Source organism: Adiantum capillus-veneris, chromosome 18, assembly GCF_014529385.1.
Source record: "Adiantum capillus-veneris isolate H3 chromosome 18, ASM1452938v2, whole genome shotgun sequence".
NCBI lineage: Eukaryota > Viridiplantae > Streptophyta > Polypodiopsida > Polypodiales > Pteridaceae > Adiantum > Adiantum capillus-veneris.
The window spans coordinates 60059405-60069046 of record NC_140948.1 but is presented as its reverse complement, the minus strand read 5'-3'; the positions used below and the strand labels follow the sequence as shown (position 1 = coordinate 60069046).

At 41.8% G+C, this 9642-nt stretch overlaps 2 protein-coding genes across 6 annotated transcripts; both read right to left on the bottom strand.

The window, feature by feature from the left end:
* Positions 1-1749: 1749 nt before the first annotated feature.
* Positions 1750-7718, bottom strand: LOC147435740 (ABC transporter G family member 11-like). Of its 5 annotated transcripts, none has more exons than XM_086488713.1 (5): positions 6495-7718; positions 6178-6374; positions 5904-5990; positions 2078-2286; positions 1750-1921 (listed from the first exon to the last, which is right to left on the bottom strand). In XM_086488713.1, exons 2-4 carry the CDS (start codon positions 6286-6288, stop codon positions 2080-2082), a joined length of 405 nt encoding a protein of 134 aa, XP_086344839.1. In that variant the 5' UTR covers positions 6289-6374; positions 6495-7718; the 3' UTR covers positions 1750-1921; positions 2078-2079. The 5 variants fall into 5 exon arrangements, with proteins under 5 accessions (XP_086344839.1, XP_086344840.1, XP_086344841.1 ...); XM_086488714.1 differs by having other exon boundaries at positions 6531-7718; XM_086488715.1 differs by having other exon boundaries at positions 6178-6659; positions 6745-7718.
* LOC147435741 (tubulin beta-2 chain-like) lies at positions 2295-5897 on the bottom strand. The gene is made up of 2 exons (XM_086488716.1): positions 4925-5897; positions 2295-4684 (listed from the first exon to the last, which is right to left on the bottom strand). Exons 1-2 carry the CDS (start codon positions 5106-5108, stop codon positions 4389-4391), a joined length of 480 nt encoding a protein of 159 aa, XP_086344842.1. The 5' UTR covers positions 5109-5897; the 3' UTR covers positions 2295-4388.
* Positions 7719-9642: the final 1924 nt, after the last annotated feature.

Genomic DNA, 9642 nt, shown 5'->3' with positions numbered 1-9642 from the left:
TACCCCCTCAATCTCCTTGTATATATTAGGGGGGAGGATTTTTGCCTTCCTATTAGGCATAATCTGTTTCTTAATGACTTTTTTGCTACCATGGTGGTTCTGGCTTAATGGATAATTATGGTTTGCAGAGAAAGCTTGGTCGATAGCCTTCCAAGAAGTCTTTTATGGAAAATGGATGAGGTTTTCCATTGGGTAAGTACCCTCTCTTATGAGTTTTTGGATCAACATCATACGTATAGAGGAGGTCTATTCCCTGGGAGCGGAGTACGGGTATCAACCTTCACATAACAAATCAAATCAAATTTATGAAAAAAAGGAAGGGAAATAAAGAGAGAAAGAGAAGAGGAGAATGGGAGTAGCAGAGGGTCATAACATCCTATCTACCAGGAAGCCATTCATGAATTATAACTTCGTGAGAGCATTAATTACTCATAACTTGCTACTACCATGTTGTCAAACCATTCCCTTGTGTTTTTTTAGAACCTACTATGGGACCTTTATGGGAAATCTAAGATTGAATCCTACCTCTATTCATGCATAAAAGCTCTATGTTTTTATGAGTATAAAGAAATTACCCAGTCCCCTAGATTTTGGAAAATTTTGCTAGAGTTTCCCTTGTTTTTCGATTATTTTCCCCAAAAAAACCATATGTCGAATCACCCATGGAGACCTCTCATCAAGGTTTTTTCTCATATTACTTATCTTTCAAAAAACCATACAACCTCATAATATTTTAAGTATGAGCTTAACCCATCTTGGCATATTAATAATCACCAACACATAGTAATGCTTTAGCATTTCACGTACTTGATATCCAGAACTACAAGCATCTTTGAGACTGTTCGCTTACCATAAGTCGATGTTTCAGGCCCTATTCCTATGCTCCCAAATTTGTAAGTTCAAATTATGGTTAAGCTAGTCAGATTCTTGATTGCCAAAGAACAAAATTCAAGACCTCATATTTATTAGATATAGAGCTAATCAAAGGCTTTGATGCAGAAAGATACCAATCAACTAAAGAAACTATTGGTAATAGTGGAAATGAGCATCTCAATTGATGAAGAAAAACCTTGCAAAGTAAAAAGGCAAGAATAAAAATTTACACAATGTTTTTGAAGATAGACTACATAGGTATTTTGATGGGGTGCCAATGCACAACTGCATGTCATCTGACATTTCCAACTTATGTGCAAGATAAAGAGGTTAAAATATCTTTCCTAGACACCAAGTTTGGATTCACTTAGCCTGGTATATTGCTAATCATCTCACAAGTATTGTTCACTTTAACACATAAGCTGTATATCATCAGATTATACAAAGTTCTAACAAAAAATTATTATTTTTAAATACGTTGTTATTAAACCACTCATCCTGATTGAGCAAGAGATATTTTCCAGTGCATTGTTACACCATTTCACTCTAAAAACCAATACAAAAACATTACAAAAAACAAATCTCCTCTCAGTGGACCTCAAAAGAGTGTCTACCTAGTTTGATGAAGCTCCATCCATGAATGTGGTTCCAATGTAATCTCCCGGAGGTGGTCTCAGATTTGTCGAATGCAACCAGGACCGAGATTGATCCAAGGGAGCTCTCCAAGCCTTATCCATATGTACAAGAGGGTGTGGATTGGTTGTAGTGTCTTTGCTTGATGGTGCAATGCACTAATTCTGTGTGTGTGTGTGTGTGTGTGTGTGTGTGTGTTTTTCAGTAACAATTATAGCATAAACATCAAAGAATCCTTTCAAATTACAAAAGACACTAGAAACTATGTCAATGAAAAGGTGGTATAACTCCCATTCATAGTACAGAACAGACTTTATACACAAGTCTAAGAGAATTAAGAGCCTGAAGATATATAAGTTCCGCCATCTTCAAGCCAGGGAACTTTGAAAACCATAGTTGAGAAGGTAACCCTCACCTGCACCCATGGAAACAACACAACTTTCAATTAGAATTGGCACCATATGCAAGTGATGCATGAGTTATCCCACATGTTATAGATGTCACTCGACTAAATTGTTTTCAAAGAATATAATTAAAAAGGGGAAGCTACTCAATTATTCAAGATGCTTACATTTACAAGGAAAAACAATTTGGAGCTCCTTTTTCTTTGCAAGCTCTCATGAGATAAGGACGGAGACGAGTTTTATGAGGCAATTTAGCCCCGAAGTGGACCATATATCCCTGTTTCTTGACTTTACAGTGTTTGGCATTAATTGACACTATTTTTTCAAGGTCAGTGATAGTGCTCATACGTGGAGTCAATCTATACTTTGGAGTCACCTGTAACATAAAAGGATGTTAGTAAGTAAATTCTACTCCTCCCTAAACAGAGTCAAAACACATATAAAGTAGTAAGTATAAGTGCTCTTCTCCTAAACACATACAATATATACCAAGGATATTCCGTGGTACCATATTTCATCCAAAAACTAGGAAAACGAGCCACCATGGCCCATACCCTCGATGTAATAAGCAACCACTTACAATTCCATGGTTGGTTGATTTGCAACCTTATCTACCATAATCCACGACTTTATACAACCATACGGTCGACCATATTTGGACATAGTCAATCCCGGGGGATTCACTATTAGTAATGGGGGGATGTCACCTGCATGCATCAAAATTTGAGAAACCCCCCTATGTACGGTATCTTACTTGCTAACCTAACCCCTATATACGGATAAGATACGGACGTTCTCGCAATGAGCCATCCCCCCTCATACGGATTTCGTACGGAATGTAATGACCCAATATTTTATGTATACTAGTAACATAACAATTTTAGAAGCACATGCTTTTGCAAAAATATATGTTGAATGACAAATGAACAGAAGTGTACATTGTAGTGTGTTTTCATTTGCAATAGATGTTAAGAGAACAAACCATGAAAAGCAACAAAAATAATGAATACTAAATTAAAATAAACCAATCGTTTCAATGTAATTTGTCAAAAAACAAATAGCATTTGCCTTGTAAACCGAGACAAATCTCAATCTCAAAACATATGATACTAGCCAGCTACTTAGTAAGCTTCCCACATAGGATTTAAGGCACACATATGAAATGGATTGTTCTCTAAATAACAAATAATGCATACTCTTAAACAACCATGAAAATCTTCACTCATCAAATCAAAACACATTACAAAACAACCCATTAAAAGATTAATCTTTTTGAACAAAAACAATTATATGTGATATGAATGCACATCTATGCTTAAGCAAAATGCAACTTTTAAAACAACACCATCTGTATCTAATTTTGAATTTGTACATAAATTATAAATCTTAAAAATTTTGCCAAAGTTTCCTTTGTACGGAGACCTCTTTCTAAAAAAAATCAGTACACGCTTTTCTTGGGCTCCCACATGAGATTTTCATCACATAATTTCTTTTTCCAAAAAAATTGTCCACCTCATCTTGGGCTCCCACTTGGGATTTAAAGGATTATCTTACACGTTAAATCAAACACATTTTCAATAGAGTCAAAGTACTTTAGCTTCAAATTGGTGGTATGACACATAGACCCAAGGTATGCTAGACGTGTCTTGGCAAGAAACTATAGCTCAAGATAACACACCCGCTCAAGCCATATGACCATGTGGGAAATTGAGACTATAGAATTTGTAACTACATGTAAAAGAAACTAATGATCTTAAAATCTGACACTTTTTATCGTAAAAAGAGGCACAACTACACATTTGGTAAGAATGGATAGCTCAAGAGACCCGATCAAGCCATATGGATAGCTAGAAGAACTGAAGGTAAAAATCGATAGCTCAAGATGGCACAGATCAAGCCATATGACCATGTGACAAATTGAAACTATATTTGTAATTATATACAAAATAAAGACATTGTGTATGTGTGACACATAAACCAAAGGTATGCTAGACGTATCTATATTTGTAATTATATACAAAATAAAAACATTGTGTATGTGTCACATAGACCCAAGGTATGTTATTAGACACACACAGTCAAGCCATATGACCATGTGGGAAATTGAGACTATAGAATTTGTAACATGTAAAAGAAACTAATGATCTTAAAATCTTTAACGCTATGATGTCACGCATCCAGTTTGAGATTAAGTACATTCTTTATTGAGTTAATACAACACTACCACCCAAAATTGTTGGTATTACTAACGTGCAAAATCTAGGCTAGGTTCCGAGCTTGCCTTGAAAAAAATTGACAAAATGTGACAAGATTTAGTGTAACTACCGGTAGATGCCTTAAACTATGATCTAAAAGCCGATTTAGTGCATCGAACAGGCAACGAGAGGCTCAGGGAGTCAACAACATCGGCGGCTGCAGTGGAAGAAGTCGGGACTCGGACGCCAGCTCCACAGTCGGGACTCGAACGCTAGTTCCGGACTAGCCAAAGACGAAGTTATCAGGGCGGAAGATTTGCCCATAGGGGCCCGTTCGAACACTATCCATAGTACCTGGCTCTAGATCCATGGGCACAGCGTGAGGCACATAGCACCCACAACTTGCCTTGTTGTAGTACACATTCACTCTCTCCAACTTTACATCAGCGTCACCGTTGTATAACCCCATGAGATCAATGGCGTGCTCTATGCATACCACGTCCCAAAACTTGGCATCGACTTGGATACCTTTTGCACCTGTTTGTGGATTCACAACTTCTGTGACAAGGAGATATCCACCTCATAAACTCAGTCCAAGCAATTAGCCAACTGAAGTCGCTCGATTGCAATCCCCACATTGTAGAGTGACCCTTTGCCTCACTGCCTTGTTGGTCGATATACGAATATCGTTCATTTGCTGCCCCGCTGCTTAGTGTCTAGTAATTCCATCTTAGCCAGCACCGGCTAATGAGTAGGAACATGTGCATAATCACTCGCCAAGCAAGTAGCAACTCGAATGAAACGCGGGCTAGTGCTCACCGAATTCCGCCCTCTCGCAATGTGGTGCGTATATCACATTCGCCATCTCTTCCTTCCATGCCTTCTTGAGTGCCACCACACATGGTTTGCAAAAACCACCAAAAATTCTACCACCCTTTTCATTGCATCGCCCTGTCATAGTGATTTGGTCTCTACTACCCTGGCTATCCTCATGCACACTCATGTTGCGCTCCCACACGGTGGACAGCCCGCTTTGTCAAGGGGGAACCCATCGGCCATCCATAGACTGCCCCAATATGCTGTTCCACTCATGCCAACATATCTCTCATCCTCTTGTAATTAACCGACTTTACCCGCCTCGCATCCTCTTGTAATCTGCCTCGTCGAGGGGGAATCCAACGGCCATCTGTAGCCTACATTCAAACCACCCCCTACTGATCCATCTCTTCCTTTGTAGTTGCTACCTCAGTGGGCCACTTATCCTGCATCATAGCCTAGAGCATACACAGTTATGGTGCCGGCTCGTAAGCTACTAGAGAACGAGCATCCTACACTTTACTAGACCAAAGTGTTAAGAATGCAGACATGGGACTTAGACCTATGTAAGCTTTACAAAATTGTCTTGGGCAAGTTGATATTCAGAGGACTCCATGATACCCACACCTAGAAAAAATTATCTTGACAATGCTGCCAGCCATTACTAATAGGTGCTACGCTTGCAACCGCCATAAGTAGCCCCTCCTCAACAGAAAGGGTGTCTATGAGATTGACACTAAAGCATATGAAGTGGTCAAAACCTGGATGCAAGGAGGTCATTGTGTATAGGATGGTTCTTGGGATGACAGCCAGCAAGAGTACAAATGGAAAGGCGGATAGAAAATTTGCCATCACAAAGACTGCCACACCATAGTGCCCATTCAAACGCTCCCAAATGAATATCTTGTATTACAGGAAAATTAAGTTAACCCTTGTTCAACACAAAAGAAGCAAGTGCAAAGGCACTAATTAGAAATGGTACCTTCATATCCTCAATGAACGATGGAAAGCTTGCAACCCCCATAAAAGTCAAGAATGCGGTCACGAAAATAAACAGGCCAGCCCTTGCCTACACTTCAGAAAGATTAACTCATGAGGGTAAAATAATTGCATTAAGATGCATCCAAGGTATTTATGTGCAAGTAAACTATGTGCATCTAGTGCGTAAATGAGTGTCCGGATGTGATACATACGAATGATGTAAGCATTTGCACAAATACAAGCGTGGATATGCACCACAAATTTTAACCTCTTACCTGAATGTCATCGAAAGATTGGCCCAATTTGAAGTAGATTGTGCCTACACAGATTGGCAGCATTGTATACATAAACAAACGGAACCAGTAGTATGCAATGTCTCTTCTCATGTTTGTGAAGGATCTTGATGTAAGGTAGAGGTCTGTTTCAAGGTGCTCGCTTTGCCAAAATCACTTTTCCCTATTGGCTCTCCTCCCTGGCAGCAATTAAACATCAAGATGTCATAAATCATGCAATACTATAATGTAGACGATAGCAAATGCTAACATTCGTCATGTCAGCAAATGCTACAATTCTACATTCGACGTAAGCAAACCTTTTGTTGTACTTGCTGTGTTGTTATAGCCACCACCTTTCATTGTACTTGTTGTGTTGTTATAGCCACCGCCTTCTTCATATCTGAGTTCGCATAGGCTCCGATAAGAGTCTGAGCTCTATGTGAATTTGTGAGTGTTTCACTACCCAATTCCTCATCTTTTGTCTAGCACACATGAAAAGCGCATGGCTTGGTCTTCATCAGCAATATGTCAAGAAAAACTTAGTCACATGGCAAACAGGAATAATACCTCTTCAAAGTCAAAATTGATAACGCATAAGAAATGGTCCAAGGGATTCCGAAAAGGAGGGCAAGAAAATCCAGCATCATAAAAAAATATGCAAACAGACCATTTTGAATAACTCTGTTGGCGACCACACACTTTCATTTCTTTCATGTTTAGGGCTTTACCTCTTGTGCTTTCAATCGTTCACCAAAGTAGACTGTTTGGCCAGAAGAGAGCAGGCACAAGTGATGAAAGAGCTCAAAAACCTCACTACCTGGCTGATGAATTGAGATAAGTAATGTTCTTCCAGACTTGGCAAGCAATCGGAGCCTCTTGACAACATGGAAAGCAACGGCATTGACAAATTCATTGTGAAAAAGCAGCTTCAAAATAGTACATAGTTCTTCTAGCCATATATGGCAAAGATGCTTTGGCCAAATCTGAATGCTAGCAATGCGTGCGGAACTTCATCTTGATAATCAATGAGATTACCTCTTGGATGTTAGCCCCCAGGTGCATACATAGCATAAGGAGGCACAATACACTGAACACTGACTCAACACAAGCCCAAGAGAAAACCAAGGCCGGGTCTATAGTGGCCGACGTCACCAATAAATCCGACTCAATACATATCCCACGAGTGAGGGGTAATTCACCTCAAACTCGGGGAGCCAAGTCGACTCAGACAAAAAGGAGTACAATAGGGTTCAGAGCACCAAGGCTCACCCTTACAGGCATACAACAAAAGGGGCTCGAGTCTCACTCGAGAGACTAGTCGAAAAGCCTCAAACCGTCTCGACAGTCTGTCTCAACAGAGACCAGGTGGAGATCCAAATAACCACAACCCACAGTGGGTAATCGCGCAACCACAACCCACTGCAGGCATAGACCTTAAAGCACAATGTAAAGGAGGGGCCTTGCACCCGCTAGCCTGAGTCTGAAGCTGTCCAAACTGCTCCAAATACACAACGTAGCCCTCTCTGGCTTGACTGTCTACGCAAAACAGAGTACCCCGCAAGGTGCAGGGAATGACCTGCTGAATAACAATAGAGGCAGCCCCAGCGGGCTCTGCTTCTGCTTCAACCCCTGTAAGCTGGTAGAATCCACATAGCCCCTGGCTGGACTAACATGCGTCTCCAACATGCCGCTCAGGGCTCGGATATTCAACTGCGCACAGCCCCCTCTGTGGGACTGCCTGAATGCATGAGCTTGAGGTGGAGCCGTCTGTGATAACCCGGGCACAACATTACTGTAGGCTTCCCTGACCTGCACCTGTATGATTAATGCAGCCCAATCCAGGGTGCGACCAATGGAATCAAAAAGCAGCCCCCACTGAGTGGCAGGCCTGCTGGATGCACACCAGAAAATCCTGTAGTAATGAGGGTGCAGCTCTATGGCCTGCAGCCCCAAACCTGCTAAGCTGAGGGCATTGTCTGCTACCCCGCGACCTACTCCTGTGCAGTGATGAAACAGCTCGTGGCCCCCGCACTTGGATAGGCCCACGGCTAATGGAGACCCCGCAGGGTGCAAGCACTGCCCGCCACTGTGTAGGCATGAAGACTGATGACCCGGCGCGCGAGCTCGTGGCCGAGGCGATGGAGTTTCCCCTGTCTCTGTGTAATGGCAGCGAACCCGAAGGTTCGTTAATGATTGCTTATGCAGGCCTTTGAGCCTTAATCCCCTAGGCGTCTGTAGGACGCTTTCACATCCGGCCTCACGACCTACCCATCTTAAAGCCACAAGAGGGCGTTCTTGCGCAGCAGCTCCAATCGAATACTCAATGCCGCTCTCCACTAACGGGCCTTCCCACATCGGAGGCCTCTCGTCGGCTCGGAGCCCTTGAGGCCTCGGAACATGAAAATGAGCTAGTATTGAGAGGCCGAGGAGAGGTGGACGGTCCCGAAATGCTCTCCAAAAAGGGGACCCGTAACACTGGAGGATTAAAAATGCTTTTGCATCTAGCTCATTGCTGATGCATGGATCAAAATACATCACAATTTCTGTATCTCTCTCTCTCTCTCTCTCTCTCTCTCTCTCTCTCTCTCTCTCTCTCTCTCTAGTTGTGTGCACGCCTATGCGATCGATGACTACATAGTGCATTGCCGGAGCAAGCTCTTGTTGATGCGTGTCAAGGGGGGGGGGGGGGGGGGGGGGGGGGGGGGGGGGGGGACCGGAATGCCTCCCCCTTTTATACTAGTATAGATGAGTGATGCAACTTAGCCATGGTGAATGTGAATGTGAATGTATATATATGTATGTAGATATATGTGTGTGTTCGTGTGTAATAATTTATTTTTATGATGTGTATGTATGTGTGAAAGACATACATATGTGTTACACACACACACACACAAGGTGTGTATATGTACATGTGTATGTATGTATATATATATTACACACACACACATAGTATGTGATACCCCTCCCCCCCCCCCGATACCCCCTCCCTTATGTATACGATATGAGTATGAAATAATGAGGGGCTACCCCTATTGTATACGCTTATGTACAAAATCCAAAAACCCCCCTCTTGTACACTCACGTGGTACCATACGGAAAAACACAGTGAATCCCCCGGGTAGTCAATATAACCTTGTCCCCCAACCAAACATTTAACCATGTACGTCCAAGTAGAGCAGTTTACAAGTGATCACAAACCTAAACCCGCCTAGACCTTAATTGAGCAAGAATAGTAAGCTCGGTACCAAACCCAGTAGCTCAGACCATTTACTGCCAAAATGAGAAAATTTTCAAGGGACCACAATCCTCAGACGTCATAATCCTAATTGAGCAAGAATAATAAGCACAATACCAAACCCCGAAGCTCAAACCATGTATGGCCTGGTTGAGAAAATTCTCAAGGGATTTACAATAAGTCGGCATATACCATCATTGAGCAAGAATAGTAGGCCTAGCATCCAA